Source organism: Rhodnius prolixus, unplaced genomic scaffold, assembly GCF_049639745.1.
Source record: "Rhodnius prolixus isolate KJV_2025 unplaced genomic scaffold, Rpr scaffold_3, whole genome shotgun sequence".
In the NCBI taxonomy this organism is placed as follows: domain Eukaryota; kingdom Metazoa; phylum Arthropoda; class Insecta; order Hemiptera; family Reduviidae; genus Rhodnius; species Rhodnius prolixus.
The window spans coordinates 20187934-20206941 of record NW_027411603.1 but is presented as its reverse complement, the minus strand read 5'-3'; the positions used below and the strand labels follow the sequence as shown (position 1 = coordinate 20206941).

The 19008-nt window shown below is 31.4% G+C and overlaps 2 protein-coding genes across 2 annotated transcripts; one reads left to right on the top strand and one right to left on the bottom strand.

Annotated features, from left to right (window-relative positions):
- Window positions 1-268: 268 nt before the first annotated feature.
- Window positions 269-6509, bottom strand: LOC141453497 (LMBR1 domain-containing protein 2 homolog). The gene is made up of 13 exons (XM_074126827.1): window positions 6372-6509; window positions 5645-6173; window positions 5424-5572; window positions 5113-5280; window positions 4826-5036; window positions 4511-4690; window positions 3616-3778; window positions 3348-3529; window positions 3096-3229; window positions 2834-2939; window positions 1883-2084; window positions 1693-1797; window positions 269-475 (listed from the first exon to the last, which is right to left on the bottom strand). Exons 2-13 carry the CDS (start codon window positions 5816-5818, stop codon window positions 342-344), a joined length of 1908 nt encoding a protein of 635 aa, XP_073982928.1. The 5' UTR covers window positions 5819-6173; window positions 6372-6509; the 3' UTR covers window positions 269-341.
- Window positions 6510-8291: 1782 nt separating this feature from the next.
- Gle1 (Gle1 RNA export mediator) lies at window positions 8292-19008 on the top strand. The gene is made up of 13 exons (XM_074126826.1): window positions 8292-8497; window positions 8571-8876; window positions 11587-11778; window positions 11851-12008; window positions 12103-12196; window positions 12469-12559; window positions 12994-13113; window positions 15364-15497; window positions 15596-15781; window positions 15879-16069; window positions 16164-16351; window positions 16961-17100; window positions 18669-19008. Exons 1-13 carry the CDS (start codon window positions 8495-8497, stop codon window positions 18786-18788), a joined length of 1923 nt encoding a protein of 640 aa, XP_073982927.1. The 5' UTR covers window positions 8292-8494; the 3' UTR covers window positions 18789-19008.

The window sequence follows — 19008 nt, the reverse complement described above, 5'->3', positions numbered from 1 at the left end:
GTGTTTATAGTCAGAATAACAATATCTTTCTTTTATATAAAATAATACATTTGTGTTTTTAATAGTATGTGCAATGAACGAATACAATTCATACATAATTTACTCTTAGCTTGTACATTTTATTAAAACTAGAACTTTTTACCCCTTTTTAATTAAATACATTTATTGCTAATGAAATATAAAACAATTTACTAGTTATAATTATTATTATAATAATAACTATTATAAATAAACTAAAAAGAATTTAATAAAGTCCTTTTTAAAAAAAGAAAAAAATTCCCTTTTAATACAGGAACTACAGCTACTGGAATAAAAATACATCAAAAATTCTGTTAAACAATTTAAATATCATCAAATAGACCTCTAGGAGGATGACTTCTATAATCTGCGTGCGTTTCTGTTTGATAAACTGCGATTGGTTCAGATGCTGCTAATAAGTTTGATGTAGACGAGCTGTCTCTTAACATTCCACTGTCTGTTTGAAATAAGCGAATAGTAAATAGTCCAAATTCTCATAAGTAATAAGTATACTAGTAAACTGGAATACTTTTTTCATTCTGTACAGACATTTTCTTTTAAGAATTTTTGGGAGGATCTCATCGGTTTTATTGCATTAATTTTTAGAGGCAAAAATATAATTTTCCTTCCCATGAGTCTTGCGATCGTTTTAATTATTCACCAGAACATCAGCCATGTCTCTCCCCCCACCCAAATGTTCTGGAACTTCGCGCAAAATCTAACAATGGTCATTAATTATAAAAATTAGTCAGCATTTCTAGCTTACTAAATCCAAATCTCTATTGACTGCTAAAGATGAAATTTAATATCATTTTTTTTAACTTTGCCCCTAAATAATTGTAATGAAAAGCCCCATTAAATTAAACAAAAAAATCTATAATGGACGATTAATGCAGTCATTGTCGATTAGAGCTTTAATACATCACTTAAGGTCAGGGGTGTCAAACTGGCCGCTCTCGAGGTAATTTCTTGAGGTCCTATTTTATGTAAATAGAAAAAATTGCTATGAAAGGAATAGCACTTAGGAGAGATCCAGGCAATAAAGTATACACAAATTCCTCGTTAACCCTTTAACTACTGAAGACGAGTATATACGGGGCCCTTTGCCTTTCCTGGGGGCCTGTGGTTGTGCATAATTGTGCTGACTTCGTTCCAGCGACGTTTAGAAGCGATATGTCTGCCAATCTCTGTTTGTCTGTTTTTTAAAAGACGAAGTAGTAATTTCCAAAATTTATTCTTATTTAGGTAATAAATACCCAAAAAAAATTGCTATTGAAATTTTATGTTATTTTGAGAGTAAGTTCTTGCGTGAGCAACTATTTCCGTCCAAAAAATTAAACAAAACGGCATACTAATCAAGTCTGACTAGATAAACATCTATCTGCCTTAAAGAAAAATGTCTGTTCTGTCAGACATTGGAAAACTAGTACGAGGAAAGCTTTCTATCGGGTAAATACGAATAATTTTAGTTTTATAAATACATTAAATAGAATAATTTTTTTTAAAAAGCTATTAGATAGTGTTTTAAATATCCTATCCATATTTCTGAATCCTTAATATACTTCAAATATAAACTTAACAAATTTTGGAAATGTGTGACCCATGTTTTAACTGAGTTTGACACCCCTGCTTTAGGTGGTTATTCATCAAAAGAATAAGTGTAATTAAGCTTACTTATGATTACATCTGTAGTCATTGAGGGTTTTGTGTTCCCAAAACGTTCGCTAAATTCCCTTCTTCGTTCAGCAGTTTCTTCAGTTCTTTGGCGCTTTCTCTTTTCTACAAATGTTTAGTACAAAAAGTCAATTACGAGAGAAATACTATTATCTCATTTTCAAAATATGATCATAAATTGTGATGTGACCTCTATTAACAAGTTCTTTTCCTTCTTCGACAAGTTCTGAAGTTAGTTCATCATCATCTAGGAATTGTTGAAAGCCAACTAGTGAGAGAAGTCGTGAACCAAGACTGAAGTATGTGGCCAGACAAAAAGCTAATACCAACATTGGAAAATAAATGTTGAAACCATCTGATATAATAGAAACGACATCCATATGTCCCATAACCTGAGGAATCAAAGAAACTAATAGTAATTGTAAAATAAAAATATAATAAAAAAATTAAACTGTAATTAAAAATAAAAGTAATATAACAACTGCCTAGTCATTAGCGCTTTTAACTATTATTTCGAATGTCTTGCCTAATGGTCTGCTATAGGTACCTTCTCAATTTGTTTTTTTTTTAAACTCTGGCGACTTTTTTGTCCACCTCTTTTATTCAGTAAATTTATATAGTCCTGTAATTTCGTTAATGAATATAACTTGCCATTTATCAAAAGCTTGTCATACTAAGGGCAATACTTTGTCACCTCCAGCTTTAGCACCGATTATTAAGAATAATAATTTTTTCCAATTCATATCAATAAAAAATTCAAGCGAAAGTGCCATTGCGCGGCATTATTCTGTTGTGCTAATTTCATATATATATATTATGGTTTGTTACGTAACAAACCATAACCTATAATTGAAAAATGTCTCATTCTACTCCCAGAACTTCTCTATAAAAAGAATACGCAATTCATAGAAAGCCTTCTAGCATCTGTAAAAGTGTAATATATCTCCATTTTGTCAGTGTGATAACATTGCAATAGTTTATCCATATAAACTTACTTAAAAACTTACAAACTTACTCCCATGAATAAGTATTTAAGAATGCTACTAAGCGAAAAGATTGTTTCAATCCTGATTTCCTCAATTTTTATTTCTTTGGCAAAAATTAGGGAGCAATAATAAAAGTATTCATCTAATATATTAACCTGAGTATAATAAGTTTCTGATATTCGACTTTTGATAATATGACTATCCATGTGAATCAGTCCAAGAAAATTTAAGCACATGGGAGGCGTTAATCTACATAGCATCCTAGAAAAAAACAATGGAAAACAAATATATGAACGAAGGTATTCATTTAGTTAATGGCTAAAAAAAGAAGGAAACCTTACTAAAAGTGTATGAAAAATAGTATATAAAAATGCACATTAATTCATATTATAAAAAAAAATATATACAAGAACTTACATTCCAGAAAATATAAGACTGTGTTCATCCGTCTGATGGTGCGGGGCCAAGTAATAGTAATTTAGGACTCTAATTTTTAATACCGTTGAATATGCGCAGAAACATAAATAAGCGATTATTACTGTAGACAACACCTGATTATAAACGAAAAATATTTGTTAGGCAGATCTATGTCCATTATTAGCTGCCATTATTAGGTAATCACACAATACTTTAAAAAAATCTCCATGAAAAGTAAATTCTTTAATTTACCTCTATTGTGAAGTAGTCATAATTTTCTCTGGCTAATCCCAAAAAAATAGCAAAAAGAGATAACACAGGACTTTTATTGAAAAATGTCACTTCCGACCACACAACGGCTGTAGAAAGAACGGCTGCGAGTATTGCAGCAGTCTGGCAAACATAATCTTGAATCACACATCTCCAGTACCATTCTGAATGAAGGACATTATTTAAATGATAAAATTATTTAAAATATCCATTAAAAAGTCAGATTTTAGAAGCATTTTCATAAAATTACCAAACGTTGGAGAAAATAGAGAAGGTGTATTACTGAAAGTATGTTTAAAGGTTCTATCCCTACTGTGTCTATTCCTTTGAACATCTTCAAGTAATATGACTTTTTGAACAGCCAGTTGCCATTGTGTCTCACATCTTTTACTTGTGTGAAGTGCTTTAATCAACTGCAAAAAATTGTCAGATAAACTACAAATAAAATGCAAATTCAACAAAATGGAATGCTTCTTTGGAACTTAAAGGGCCTGCGATGCTGGAAAAAGTCACGTGTTTTTGTCATCAGCTGATTTTATGCGTTCGTCTTTCTCCCAGATGACTTAGAAACCGTGAGGTATTTTGAAAAAAAATGATGGAAAAATGGTTATTCTAAACAGCGAAAAAAAACTTATTTAAAAAAAAAGAAGGAAAAACTGAATGTCATTTAGTAAAAATTTCACTTCGGATTGAGGTACCCAAGTTTTAACTTCCTGTGATTTTCAATTTCAAGTTATTTTTTATTAACACACAACCAACCACTCTCCAACGGACACTCACATCCTCTTAAACGTTTTTATTTTTAGTACGTTTTTTAATACAAACTTTACACCAAAACATTTATTTGCGGAATAAATTTTTATTATTCTTTCTTGCCTAAGCAGCATGTAAGAAAACTTGGGATTTGAACAATATCAATCGACAAATGGCCCAGACTCCTGCCTTGACTCCATTTTTTTTTTACTAGGAATTAGTTTTAACGTAAGTTTCATTCATTTTAGAATTTTAAAACTGTGTCCCAGTACCATAGAATTTGAGGAAATTCCTTAATTTTCCAAATGACGAACAGTGGCGCATTTTCATGGACAGGGAAGATCTTTTTTTCACATACAATTAAGAAATCAGTTAAAAATTATTTCTGATACCTGCTTATGAATTCTCACTAAAGATTTAAGTGTAGGAGACACCATTGAATCAGCATGAGCTGCAGATGACTGTACTTTGGCCTTCTGATTTAAGTGAAGAGGTATCTTATGAATCACTGTTTCCATTTCTGCATAGAGTGCATCTCTTGGACGGACACACGAGGCCATTGAATGTACCGTCTAATTAAAAGATTGAATAAGACTGTTTACAAAAAATAGTTTGCTCAAAGTGCAGATGAAACTGACGTATTTACTGAAGAAGAAATTAAAATTATTTTATAAAAAATGGTACGTGTGACTGCAGATGCAACTTACTTCAAGTATATCTTCCAATGATTCCTCAGCCTCACATTTATCAGCAGATATTTTAGCTACTTTAAAATATGCTTTTTGTAATTTGTACGCAGGATTTGTACTTAGCCAGAGATTTCGAGGAATCTCAACCAAAGCATAACCTAATAAACACACCAGCAATAACAAACCCCAGGTGTTACTTGCAGATGAAGCTATAGCTTTCAATTTTTGCCTAGAAATTGAAATTTCATTGGAATAAATGTGCTTTTGGCGCCAGGTGATTCCACCTGAAATGACAATTCACTTACCCGTCTAGCTGCAATTCAGGTTTGATTGCTAGATATATAAGAAGAATACCACAAATAAATAAATAGGATCCATAATATATAGCATTGTCAACTAATGCAGATTTAAGTTTCCCTCGCATTGTAAATTCGCCAGCTTTGGCGTAGGACTGCATCAATGGTAACACCAACCTTCAGACAAAATTATCTGTCACATTAAGATATACGTGCAATTTTTTTTTATTCCAAAGGTTACATTTCCTCTCAGGGCCAAAATATATTTATTTTTGCAAATATAATAAAGTTGAATTAGCAAGCTAATTTTACAATATTACCATGTGAGAACTTGTGAAGTCCAGTAAACAACTCTCCATAAATTTGGGAAAACACTCTCTGGCACATGGCTCCATGGAATTTTACAAATGGTAGTATTACTTTCAAATTCTGTTATATTATTCTCTTGCGTACACTGTCGATAAACGGTCTAAAAAAATAAATAAAAATAAACTATACAAATAACTTAGGAATTAAGTAATATTACTGTAAGTGTACTTACTGAGGACACATCAAGAGGAAGCACGAAGATGATGAGAAAGGAGAAATACCAAGCAATCAGAACTGCGAATGTAACTAGGGCATTTTGTTTTCTTACATTCCCATATTTATACAATATTAATGAAGCGAGGCAGAATGTCAGCACTACCTCTGCGATCAAAGGTCCCGCTGTCATTTTTTTTTTTTTTTTTTTACTGATTATTGCTTTGTTGCATTAATAGCTTTTCTTCAGCTTCTTTTTGCATTTTTTCTAATTTCTCAAGCGTAACAGATTTAAGTGACATTAATTTTGGTTTACATAATATTAACCTGTGTTCATCTTCACGATGAATTACCCCTTTATTCGGAATGAGGGTTGGAATATTTATAATACCTCCTTCATTTGCTGCTTCTGCCATTTGGTTGGTATCTACTGAATTGGTTCATTGACGTGATTAAATGCAATTAGTTACCTTGCACAATATAGAATTAAAAGAAGATAGCCATCTACACATAGTATTTTCACGCTTCTTAAAGGAAGATCATCTTTTCTGTAAATGAAGGAGAAAATTAACGTTGTATTTACAAATCATGCACAATTAAACAAGTAACATTAAATTCCGATATGTTGCTATTAACTATTCTCCCAGAAAATTTGAGAAAAACTTGGTTAGGTCACTGATAATTAGTAAATTTATCAAGTAAATAAATGAACAAACAACTAGGTGTTGGGTAGAGAATATATTCACCTTTTTTTTGGAATAAGACTGTCACCAGTTCTTACAACTTAACCTAAGTAGCAACCAGGTGACTTGGTTAGTTAGTGGTGAAATTTGGTGCTGAAGGGTTACGTAGATTTAGGTAATCGAACAATCGATGATAACCACAAATTACCTACTTTCATTTGATATATTTTGAATAAAGTAATTAACGTAGGAGACCTCGAAAATATAACATTTATGTAGATCTATTCTTTTGACATTTTATAAAATGAAATGATATATATATATATATATATATATATTAATTTACGAATTATTCGGTAACTGTTCTAACATTCCGACACGTGGCTATTCTGCGCACCCTCACCTACTTACATATGTACCTGGCCAGCCCCTACTTATGTACATATTTTATCAAATTGCATAACAGTTGCTTCATAGAAAGTTGCTTTCTGGCAGAGTTAAGCTTGAAAATCTTCAATTTTATCCTATTAACGGAAAAGGAAACATAATTTACTAATAATTACAGGGTCATTTCTTTTCTTAATTTTTATAAATAACGAGGATTTACAGAAAAGAGCGTATACTTACATATGACAACTCTGCTAGCGAAAAGAGAACCACTGACACAGTTACAAATGAAGTACTTCATTCTGAGCCACAATGGCTAAATGTAAATGAGTTTTTTTTAAACAGGGCAAACACAATGATTAAATTGCCCATAATCTTAAAGTACTAAAAAAGAAAGTTATCCCGAATTCTATTCACGTAGAAACAGAGAAGAGATCAATCAACCTGCTTTTGACTGTTTCACTCCATATCATCAGCGATGCAGTAATTTTCTGACCCTCAATAAAAGCTGATGTTTGTTTGTTTGTCTGTCTTCAGGAATACTACTACTTTAGTTTTGTACTATAACTTCATAGGTGCTGAAACAAAAATTCAGAGAACAATTTTTACAGCGGATGTTAACTTTCATTGCTCCCAAAGGTTCAAAAACTTGTGATGTATACGTCTTAAACAGACGTTACAAGGGCTAAATTTTTTAGTACAGGGTTTGTCGGAGGCAATCCAACTCTGAAAGAATCCTTAATCAACATCGAAGAGTTCTCTTCCTTAAATAATTTACGTTTCTACTAATTTCGCAGATCATGCTCCAAAACAGATTATGACTATTACTTGGACAATGTCGTTAAAATGCACTTACACATTTATTCTGTCTTGGTATACTTTTTTGGAGGCTTTGGCTTTCACCATAAAGTCAATGCAATACTTACATCATTTTTTGATTATTTTCTAACTAGACTTTAATCTGTTGATCTTTTAAAAATTTAAAATTTTCAAAAATTTTGCGACTATGTTTAACTAGATGTTTTTTTGTTGCTGTTGATATTGGTGGCTGGCTTTTGTAACTCTTAAAAAGATAATGCAGATTCGACATAATTTTTGATATTTGTTTAACAATTGACATTCTTAGCCAGCAGATTGACGATTAATTCAAAATGATATATATATATATATTTGGAAACAACTAGATTAATGAAACGCTATTATTGACAACACTATTATAGTGATCGAGATTACTTAGTGCACACTAATCGAGCAAATTCTTTTGCTAGACAGCACGACTGCAGTCGCAAAATATCGTGAGACTATCAGTAAGAAAAACAGCTATTTACTCACTATACAAAAAATTGTGGAGGATCGTGATGTATCGATATTGTATTAATCGTAAAAGTATTAGTAATTGCAAGTTGTTAAGTTTGAAGCTTCGGTTAACGAAAATTCCTAAACAAGTTGGAGTCCTTACAAGGAACAATTAACAATTATTCGTTTTGTACCATTGTTAAAAGGATGCTTGAAATTCACTTTTTGCAGAAAGTTGTTACTGAACGAAGACTAACGAGGAAAATCGATTTATTGTTCCTGCGGGTAGGTACTAGGTACAGTAAGGTTGCAATTGGCTGTCGCTGATCTAGGTCCTGTGGTGAGTCCTATATAACAAGCTGGTTCGCTGACAAAGTAATGCAATGCATCATTTTCGTGTTTGATTTCAAAACTAAAAAATGGAAACAAATTCATTAGTTGAATCTTCTAATATTTACTAAAAATATTGTCATAATCACAAGTCTTGAAAATTAATATTAAAAATGGTAGGTCGCCTTGTTTACATTTTTTTACTTAAAATTAAAGTGTGAAATCTAATTAAAAATTTCTTGTTTTAAGGATGAAGATATTGATAAAACCGGTTATTCTAAACTTAAAACTGAAGCCTTGTGTAAAGCTTTTAAGTATTGTACTAGAATATCGGAGATAACAATTGGCCCTGAAGCAAGTCCGTGTGAATCAGAAAATTTTAATCTAGAAACACCTTGCTCAAAAACAATAGTTCAACGAAAGACTTGTCGAGGCAGTGATGATTTTTCGGGTTGTGATGTTGGTTTAATATCTGAAAAAGATGCAGAAGAAGAAAGGTTCTGTGCGAAGAAATTATTAGCTGAATTAAATAAATTTTGTGTTATTGATGGCCAGGTAAAGTATTTCTTATAGTAAATTTGTCATTGCCTCTCTAAAACCCCATAAGAAATTTAATTTTAACACTCATTTCTTTAATTTCTGTTTTAGGCAGTTTAATTTATAATTGTACTTTTGCTTTATTTTGTTCCCAGCTTTACGTTTTTCCGGGTAATATAAACTCTGTGTCTCACACACTCAATAATGAAACGACATATATTTAGTTAATATGCATATAAAGGATTAATATTATTCGTAAAAGCATTTTGTAATTCGTCCAAATTGAGAATTAATTCTTAGTTTTTCTGGTTGAATATATATTTCGTATTGACTCTGAGATCCTCTGCCTGATAAAGAAATGATTGTAACTATAGGATCTAATATTTTATTCTAGACTTATTCTCTTAACATGTAAGCGGATTTGGCCGTGAAGTTTGACCAAGACTGTAGCAAGCCAATCGCCCACCTTATAAACATGCTCTGATGTGCTGAAGAGTTATGAATTGATTGTATTCATGCATTTGTCTTTGTTGTGAACCGAACCGAGTTTTTCTTTTAGTTGTGGTCTAGGCGCTTGTCCTGTTCCCCTTTTTTAATTGAGCAAATACATAAAAAATACTTTTTAAAGTTTTATAGTAGTTTTCTAGGCATTCTCCGGAAAAGAGAGCTCAGTAAAAAGTTCTTTTGAAAGTTGTAAACTTCTTACTATATTTCTTTTCTTCTGGAAACTCAATCTAATGAATGTAACATTAACAAACTCTCTGCGAGCAAAACCAAGCATTCGCAAAGAAAACAGAAGACACACCAACCCTGAAATGTAAAGGTATTACTTTCTAAACTATCCCTGAAGATGACCTAGTCCCTAGGTCGAAAGCTCGGCAAAATAAATTTTACTCGACTGAAATGGCATTTATTTTTTCATCCTATTCGCAAAGAAGTTTGCACGTTTTTTTTTTCTGCTTTCCGCACTTCCATTAAGTGAATCATTTGGTTGTAATACACTTTTTTTTTGTCTTTCCGTGATTCCGGAGGTGTAGTGAATCTGTTTGCTTTTATTAATCTAGCTGTATCTGTTTGTTCTTATTTAATTTTTCCACCTGCCGATCTAATGAGCCAGAGTGGCCTCACAGAGGGAAAGTACAGTCATCCCTCAGATTCCCTGCCTTCTACTGGCGTGCGGGCATCTTTCGCGCCATAATTTTTCAATTTTGAATTTTTGAACAATCAGCGATGTACTGAGGCCGCGATAAATGAACCGCGAAGTAGCGTGGGATGACTGTATTTCACTCTGGCAGCACATATGTTGTTTACGATCCTTTACAAGATTATATTACTCTAAAAGCTTGCAAACGCATATATGCTAATAAACCATTCGCATCCTTACTGTACTCATAAAATATTCATTAAAAGTTTATACCCAAAATTGGTTGGGATTAAATCCCTAAATCTCAAGGCCAATGTTTAAACAAATAGTTTAATAAATGAATCCTATTTACTTGGCACTATCTAAATTTTGTTTATATTCCAATGTCTTTCAAAATTTTGATTACTTCTTCTCGGATAGAGGAGTCATTTTTCATAGAGGGTGTCTTGTAAAAGAGTGAGAATACTGTTCTGCCACCTTTATTTATAATTCCCGTTGCTGTGCGAATTATGACGCTTTGAAACTGTCATCCTGGTCGCTTCTTTCCTTGAATCCCAGAGTGACTAGGTACCAAATAAATGAGACATTAGTCCCTTCCTTTTTCAGATTGTACAAGAGGAAGTGTGTATCCTGTATTAATGGATGTTTAGAAAATAAATCTTTTAAGGATATCAGTGAGCTGAATCGGAGAAAATAGCAATATTACTCTGCATTCCTCCGATAACTCTTAGTGCCATACATTGAGCGTATAGTTCCGAAAATAAATACTACGCTGATAGTGCGACTATATGCATCCCACTCTCTACCATGATTGCTACGCTACAATCTTGTACGCTTTCTTTAAGTATTCTTTAAATTTTTTGATCCATCCGTATGTAATATTTAATTTAAATTTTGTCGATTTTGGAGTTCTAAGAAGTGTTCTTTGATTCTTTGTCAGAGGTTTTATTCTTTTAAATATTTCAGTAATGACAAATTTATAAAGATTGTGAGGGTCAATCAGGGTTCTGTAGCCTGTAGTTGACGCTTTATTAGCGGAGGGAGAGTGAATCCGTATTCAGTTATAAGATTATTGCACCTTATTCCAAGAGGCTTAGTCTACATTTTTCCTCTATTGGAAGGCGTAAAAGTAGTTTGAAACGTGGATTTTGTAATTTGCTGTACAATTTTACTAAGAACCCTAAACCTGTTGTCCGATGGATCACCCAAAAATGTGTAATAAGTATTTTCTTTCGTTAGTAGAAGGTAATGAATTCTTTTACGTTTTCATCTCTGGTCTGCATTTATGAGTATAGGTCTTGCAAATTAGTTTTTATGGCTGCACCCATAAATCTGATTTCAAAATTAAAAAAAAAAAAAGCAAACAAACGAGACGAATATATGTATTTTTTAGGTATATACATAAATATTTATCTACTCGGTAGTTGGACCTTAAGCTCCGCCTGAAAAAATAGGCGATTAATAATATTTTGTTTTTAATTAACATTCTTTAATCATTTTCTGTTCTCAAATATTCTTATATTTTTCAAATTCATGTGGTAATGAAATTTGTACACAAATTGAATTAATTGTGATATATTCCAGAGAATGAAATTTGCCAAGCTCAAAAAACGACTTGAAAAAATTGAGTGCGCAAAGCAGGATGTTGAACGTTTGTTAGCAAAACAGGAGGCTAATAGTGTAACACGTTTGCAGGAAATTCAGGAACAAAATGGACAAATCCAAAATCAACTTTTACTAAAACAACAACAACTTGATTCTTCCACCTTTATTTCCGTATGTACCCTAGCTTCTTACATCTTTATGATTTTGTATATTATCATTGCTTAACTTATGTTCTTAAATTAGAGAGATACTTCGAATAAAAGAATACAAGAGATTAAAAAACAAGAAGAAGAACAAAAGTTGAGAGAAAAAAATCTTGAAAAAAAAAAACTTTATGATCAAATTTATAAGAATGAAGTGGGATTTACAAACGCTTACAGTGAATTCCTGAACATTATTACGTATGTTGTTAAACTGAGTTTAAAAAAATACACATTAACGCGATAGTATAATTTTATTCAAATTTTTAATTCATAAACAATTACGACTTTTCAGAAATTTTAAAGATCACAAATATGTAATAGCTTCCGATGTTGAATTAGCCACAAAAATACATGGAAAATTTATTTCCTTAATTGATCGTTGTAAGGTATGTATTGTTTATAATTTAAACTCATTTCATTTTAGCTTAGTGCAATTATTATTATTATTCAATTATTATTTATTGGAAGTCGAGGAAGTTAAGTTACCTAGGTAATAAGTATTACATAGGAAGGGATTAACTTATTGGTTAGTTTGCTGTACTCAGGATCGGGTACAGCTGCTTACCCTTTAGATTTTTTTTTAAAGAGACTCCTAAACTAAAAATTAACCGGTAATAAGCATGCTTGAATTAAATGGTTATTTTATTTTATTTTTTAGATTGGAGAAGTCACACCGACGGATGTTGCACTTTCTTCTAGCCTCCACAGGGATATTGTATCAATAAGCACTAAACTTACAAAAGAAAAAGGTAGATTATGTTATAATAACAACGTATTATTATGTTACATATCCCTAACAAAATATCATATCACGCAATAAATACACTCAGTCGGAAAAAGCATTAATCTTAGATCGATATTTAGAGTGTTGATATTAGATAAATAATTCAATTATCTAATTGAAAAATTCAATTTTTTTTCTGATTTAAAAGATTCTCTAGTTAAATTCAATCGTATAATTTAACATGGCAACACTTATGGAGCTTTTATTCTTCATGAAAATGATAGTACATAAGAATCCTAGTCGTATGCATGTTATTTTTTTTATTGACCGAATCGTCGCTAGAAGTTACTGACACTCCAAAAAAAAGTATAAGCATAACAAATACCAGTAGGCAGATTAATTAAATAAAATAACTGTTTTTAAAAAAAAAGTCTTTTAAATATATATAATTTTTTGCAGAAAAACTTGATGCTCTAATCGAAGCAAAGAGAAAAGAAGAAGAAATAAAAGAAAAATCCATGGAAAAAGAATTAATCAAGGATGATGATAAACCAGTTAATACATCGCCTAACGAAATTGGTATTTCTTTTTATATTTTTAATGATCATAGCTGCTGATCGTGTTTATTTGAAAGAGATCCTTCGAGTACTCTCGGCCCTCTAATCCTGTCTGATTATGCTTACGACTCTTGAAATGGACTCCTGTGTTTATTTACTTGAGTAAAACTTGTAGACAGACTTTTTGTTTTCTTAAGTGTAGAGTTCTCGAGAGTCATATGAGCCATAAATACTGTAGTTGCTTCTTCTTTCTGTTAACCCTAAATAGGCCAAAGCGATGCAAGTGATTTTTTTATGGACATCCTGCCTTGTCTTAGATGTGTCAGCTTCCATTAGCTTCCAAGCCGGGCTAAAAATTTTAAATAAATTAACTAGTAATAAAAGTTATTGAACCACTACATAGTGTTCCGCGGAATGTTCTTTGTATACTGCTAAAAAAAAAGGCTGTACTTTATTGGTGATGTATGGCGAGTGAACAGTATGAACTTTTTGGTATTCCAGTTCTATTTTTGTTTTCCTTCCTTATTTTGGAGTAAAGTTTCAACTTTTCAAAGTCATCTTCAAATTGTAAAAACTATAGAGTGATGTATTTTCTTTTAATTTACACCACCGTCCATAAGGGACATGCGCAAGGATGTGAAATGTGTCAAAAAAAAAAAAAAAAAAAAAATGCACCACGCTGAAGGAGTAAAGTTAAAGTCTTGAAACTTCCTAGTTTGTTACTAACTTAAATTTCCCTAAAATTTCTTTTCTAGGAACTTCTTACAGCTCACTGTCCGATGATGGAAGTTTTTCTGTAACGAGAGAATCTGTTCGGCGGTAGAGAACTGAATAAAGATCGGGCGCCAATGAACTCAGATATTGTCGCGCCTTAAATAATAAAAAATAAAATATCTTCAGTAGTAAATAATTGCAATGAGGAGGAAATGACAAAGAAGTTAATTATAGTTACTATGATTAACATTACATTCTTTTCCATGACAGTGCATACTTCGTACGAGAAGATAGGTGACCTCTTATGGTATCTTTTCCAAGCTTACCGAAAGAGACGAGGTAGCTTTTCTAAGTTGTTTGCGGTTTAGAGGGAACTACTTAAGCGTAGAACCCATCATGTTCACTAATATTCTGGGGAGAACGAGCTAAATTTCTTGACTTCTTTTTTTTTCTTTTTTTTTTTTTTTTTTGTAGAAATTTCAGGCAAATTCTTGTAATCAAGTCCAACATTGCCTTATTGCTAGAAAATACCTGCGTGGCTGTTCAATCTGCAGATCATAGTTAAAATTGAAATTTCGTTGACTTACCGATGAGCATGTATAAAATCAGATGTTACATAAGGCAATCCCTAAAGCACCCTATCCCATAACAAGTACAGTAACGCCACTATGATCGCGAGAACCAAGCGAAGTAATACTTATCGCACAGAACTTCCTCTCCGCGAAGCTTCAGTATTTCTACAAACATTAAAAGTAATTTGGTCCCATTGATTAAACAATCATGTCTTATTGCACCAGTGTAGCTTGGATTTCTCAAGAAGTTGTGTGAATGACAGCCTTCGGCATGGTCTTAGAAGAAAGACCAAAACGCTATACGAAAGTAAACTGTTAAGCTGTTAGTAAACTAGCCCAATAATATTTGAAAGGCAAAACCCCTACGCATTTGTCAGCAGTGACGATATTCATGTTTTGATTATTTCTAATACGATGTTGGTTCCAAAACGTCTTTAATGCTGTAATATTGTCCCAAGTGTAAGTCATTTACTGCTTAACGTAAATAGACAGTGGAAGAAACTTTAATTCTTCCAGGTAGTGCAGGCAATCTTTTCTCGTGTAGTTCAGTGCAGAAGTTAAATGTATTCTCAGCTATGTATTTAATCATAAATTCCAGCAACCCAGCATTCTGTAGTTCCTTGAGTATCAAGTAAAAATGACATATTTTTAATTTTCGCGATATTCATTATTTTCTTTCGCAAGTTCTTCATTTTCCTTCTTTTTTCTTTCCTTCTTATCTATTTGCCCAGCGATCTAGGGGGCAACTGCACCCCTAACATCGTTAATGTTTCCTTCCAGAAATTTTAAACAAATATTTTGCTGCAAGAATTGACTAGCAATTTTCTAATTTAAAAAGTATTCCAAAAAGATGTGTGTAATTTTATCGATGAAAATGACATTGTGAACTTTAATTTTCTCTTTTAGAAAGAGTCTCTAAATCAGAAGAAGAAATATTTTTTTTTACAGATTCATAGGTAGAAGTATAGTGTTAAATTATTTTCTAGGTGAAAGAGTAATTTCTAAATATAACTACTTGGAAAAATATGAAAAAGTAACGAAATATTTAAGAGAAATAGAACAAAAGTTAAAACCATTTATTTCTGATGAATCATTGAGGAAATATAGATCAGATTGCCAGGTAACTGTATTTTAATACAGAATGAAATTTTAAGAAAAATGAAAGTTTGTTGTGAAGTTCTGTAATATTTTTGATTTCATTTCATGTAACATGCTTAGAAAGCTGTTAATCTTCCGGTTAATGCTATATCGCCAGTTAGTGCTGCACATCTTATGGACAAACTGAAGAAACTTTCAACTCTTTTACAAGGACAGTATGTAACGGTAGCTGATAAAAGAGTGTCGGCCAGTAATCATCCATTAGGGGTATTTTACTGTATGAATCTTCTTGCTGAAAAAATTGTGGTGAGTTTTTAACTTCTTTAATTTTTTGCCACTCCAAAGAAAGAAAGAAAAAAAATCAGTGTTGGACTCATGAGGATTCACTATTTTCTCTTTAAAGAAACAAGGAGAACAAGTGGTTTCAAGTAAACCTCATGCAGCTTTTGCCATTGCAGCCGTTACTGTTGCTCTTTGGATAGAATTTCCCGACTTTGGAAAACTTCTCTTGGCACATTTCTATAGGAAATGTCCATATTTGATTCCTGCTTATTGGGAAAAAGAAGAAGATCAAACTGAAGAAGAATTTTATAAGTAATTTCTGTTTAAGTAATTAATGGCGTAAATCTTTTTATAATATTAAGTTTTAATTTCTTTTCTTTTCTTTTTTTTTTAATATTTTCTACAGGAAATTAGGATTTATATATTCGGGAGGAGAGTTGGAAGAAGCGAATATGTTTTTAAAACGTCAAGGAGGTATCGTAAAACTGTATAGTTCAATAATAGTAACCGATGTAAAAAAGTCAATGCAATCACATAATCATCCAATGGGTCTAGGAGAATGTTGGAGACTTCTTGTTGCTTTTGTAAAACTAGGTATTTGTTTTTTCAGTTAGTACAATTTTTCCCCGCAAAATGGCGTTGAAAGTTGCAAAAATATATAATTCTACTTATTTTGTCTATATCAATCATAGTGTGGTAATGAAGTTTTACTGCTTAAATCTATTTTAATTCTTACTGATATTTTTAGTCTTTAATTAAGAATGATCAAATCTTCTGTCAGGCTCCATTACTGCCGAGCGGTTAAGCTAATATTATTATCATTATTTTTTTTTTCTTTTTGTCAATAGTAATATTTCATATTAAGTAATAGCCTTTATTTTAAGACAGGTCTTAACGTCCAACTAACAATTAGGTAATATATTTCATATCAATTAAAAAGTAGCTACAGCTGAAAACGACTTTATAAATTTCTTAAAATTCTAATGAATTAATTAGGGAATCAAGAATGCTTTCAGTAGTTAAATAAAGCACCATTATTTTATATGTTGCCTTATGAAAAAAACTCTTTTTTTACCCTATCTTAAGGAAAAGTATATAAGGACATTTAGCCAAATAAGAAAGCCAAAGTCATACAAATTTTTAATTTTTACATCTTGTTTCTTTATAAGAGTTATCCTTTATTTTTAAACATTCTTTTTCCAGAACCAAAAGCAGAAATAAGTGCAACTGTGCTTTATGATATACTAGACATAACTGGAGACGCAATGGTAAAAGCTTATAGAATACAATTTCACAAACTTCTACATGTTATCTGCAAATCTTATTTACCCAAAATTGTAGAGGTAAATTGGTCTTCTTAAATCCTAAATCAATTTCTTGTAATTTGCATAAAGTAAATATTCTTTGTATTTTATGATTTTATGTTTATGTGCAGAAAACATCAAAACAAATTTTTGGTGATCAAAAGTTTGTTTTATTAAAAATAATTTAGTCCGTTTTTTAATTGCATATAATATTATGTAAAGTACTTAACTTATAACGAATATGTATAATTTATATTTCTTTACGTGATGAAAGTATTATTTTTGATATATTAATTTTTTTGTCTTGACATTATTGTTTAGGTACTGTTTCAATTAACGTGTTGCAATATAAATAATAAAAATATTTTTTAAAAGATTTCACGGTAATCATAATTTTCTCATATTGTAAATACATTTGCCATGACATTTAAAAATCTGTTGATTTCTGATGTAAAAAAAGAATAAAGCTTAAATACAGTTCTGTGGATACCAAACACCAATACCACAATATTGCCTGAAAATTAGAGGTGGTGAATTTTCTTGTTGAAACAACTTGCTTACCGCTACATTTGGGTTTATTTGTATATGTACAATCAAAACTAAAAGCTAAAGTCCGTCAATTTTTGAATTTAGTTTGGGATTTTAAAAATAGTAGTAAAAAAAGTTGAAAATGTTGTTAGGCCCTGCAGTGAAGGATAATATCTTTGATTTTATCAGTCCTAGCACGCATATTTTTTGTCCTTGCATTTGCGGTGTTTTACATTAATGACCAATGCAAAAAAAGACAGTGGATTTAATAGATTTCAAGAAAAAAGTTGCCAAAAATGAGCAAAAGCGGTATTTTCAAACATTGTTCTTGTTTCTTTTTTGTATGCAACGTAGCGCCTAAACGCCCGAACCGATTTTCATGAATGAGATAATCATTCGATTCGGAATTACATGCAGATATACCTTTTGGGGGTCATAAAGCTGTACGACCAAAGAAGAGGTTTTAGCCCCATGTAATGTAAAATCCCTTTTAAAATGTTATTGCTAATAACTTTTGTAAGTCCTAGCTCAATTATGATAAAATTCGGCAGGAGGAAGGGGTTAAAGCTTTTCTACGTTATATTATAGAGCCGTCCTGCTCTTACACCTCTAAGGGGGAAAGTATTGTAATCGTTACGGATAATCGACGTGTAAACCGATTTTGATGAAATAATTTTCATTCGATTCGAAATTTTATGTTGATATGGTTTTATTTGGGGGTCTCGAAGCACACATACTTTAGGAGGGGAGTATATGAACATCTATTTGATTTGGTAGTTTTGGTAGTAGCGTCTAACATAATCTGTGTTAGCCTAGAACTCAAAATTCAAAATAAGCGTGTTTGGAATGGTTAATGGTAATCAGAATGAAATATTTGATGACTTTAGATTATGTTGATAAAACTAAATGGCATACAGTAATTTGGTGGACATCCCTAACTCTTCCAGTAGCTTATACAATGCTTTGCTCGAAAAGAGCGCTTAATGTAACTGACATGAAAAAATACCCAACATTTAAAGGCAAATGTAGAGAACAAAATAAATTATCATTTACTCTACTAATCATTAACATTTTTGCAGGTAACTCCTGATGGAATGAGAGGTGGACCTTTATCAAGATTGAAAACTTTTCTTGAAAGCATTGCCGAAGGCAAGATGTTGCAACCTCCTAAAGGTCTTCTACCACCAAATTTTTGGTGATCAAAAGTTTGTTTTATTAAAAATAATTTAGTCCGTTTTTTAATTGCATATAATATTATGTAAAGTACTTAACTTATAACGAATATGTATAATTTATATTTCTTTACGTGATGAAAGTATTATTTTTGATATATTAATTTTTTTGTCTTGACATTATTGTTTAGGTACTGTTTCAATTAACGTGTTGCAATATAAATAATAAAAATATTTTTTAAAAGAT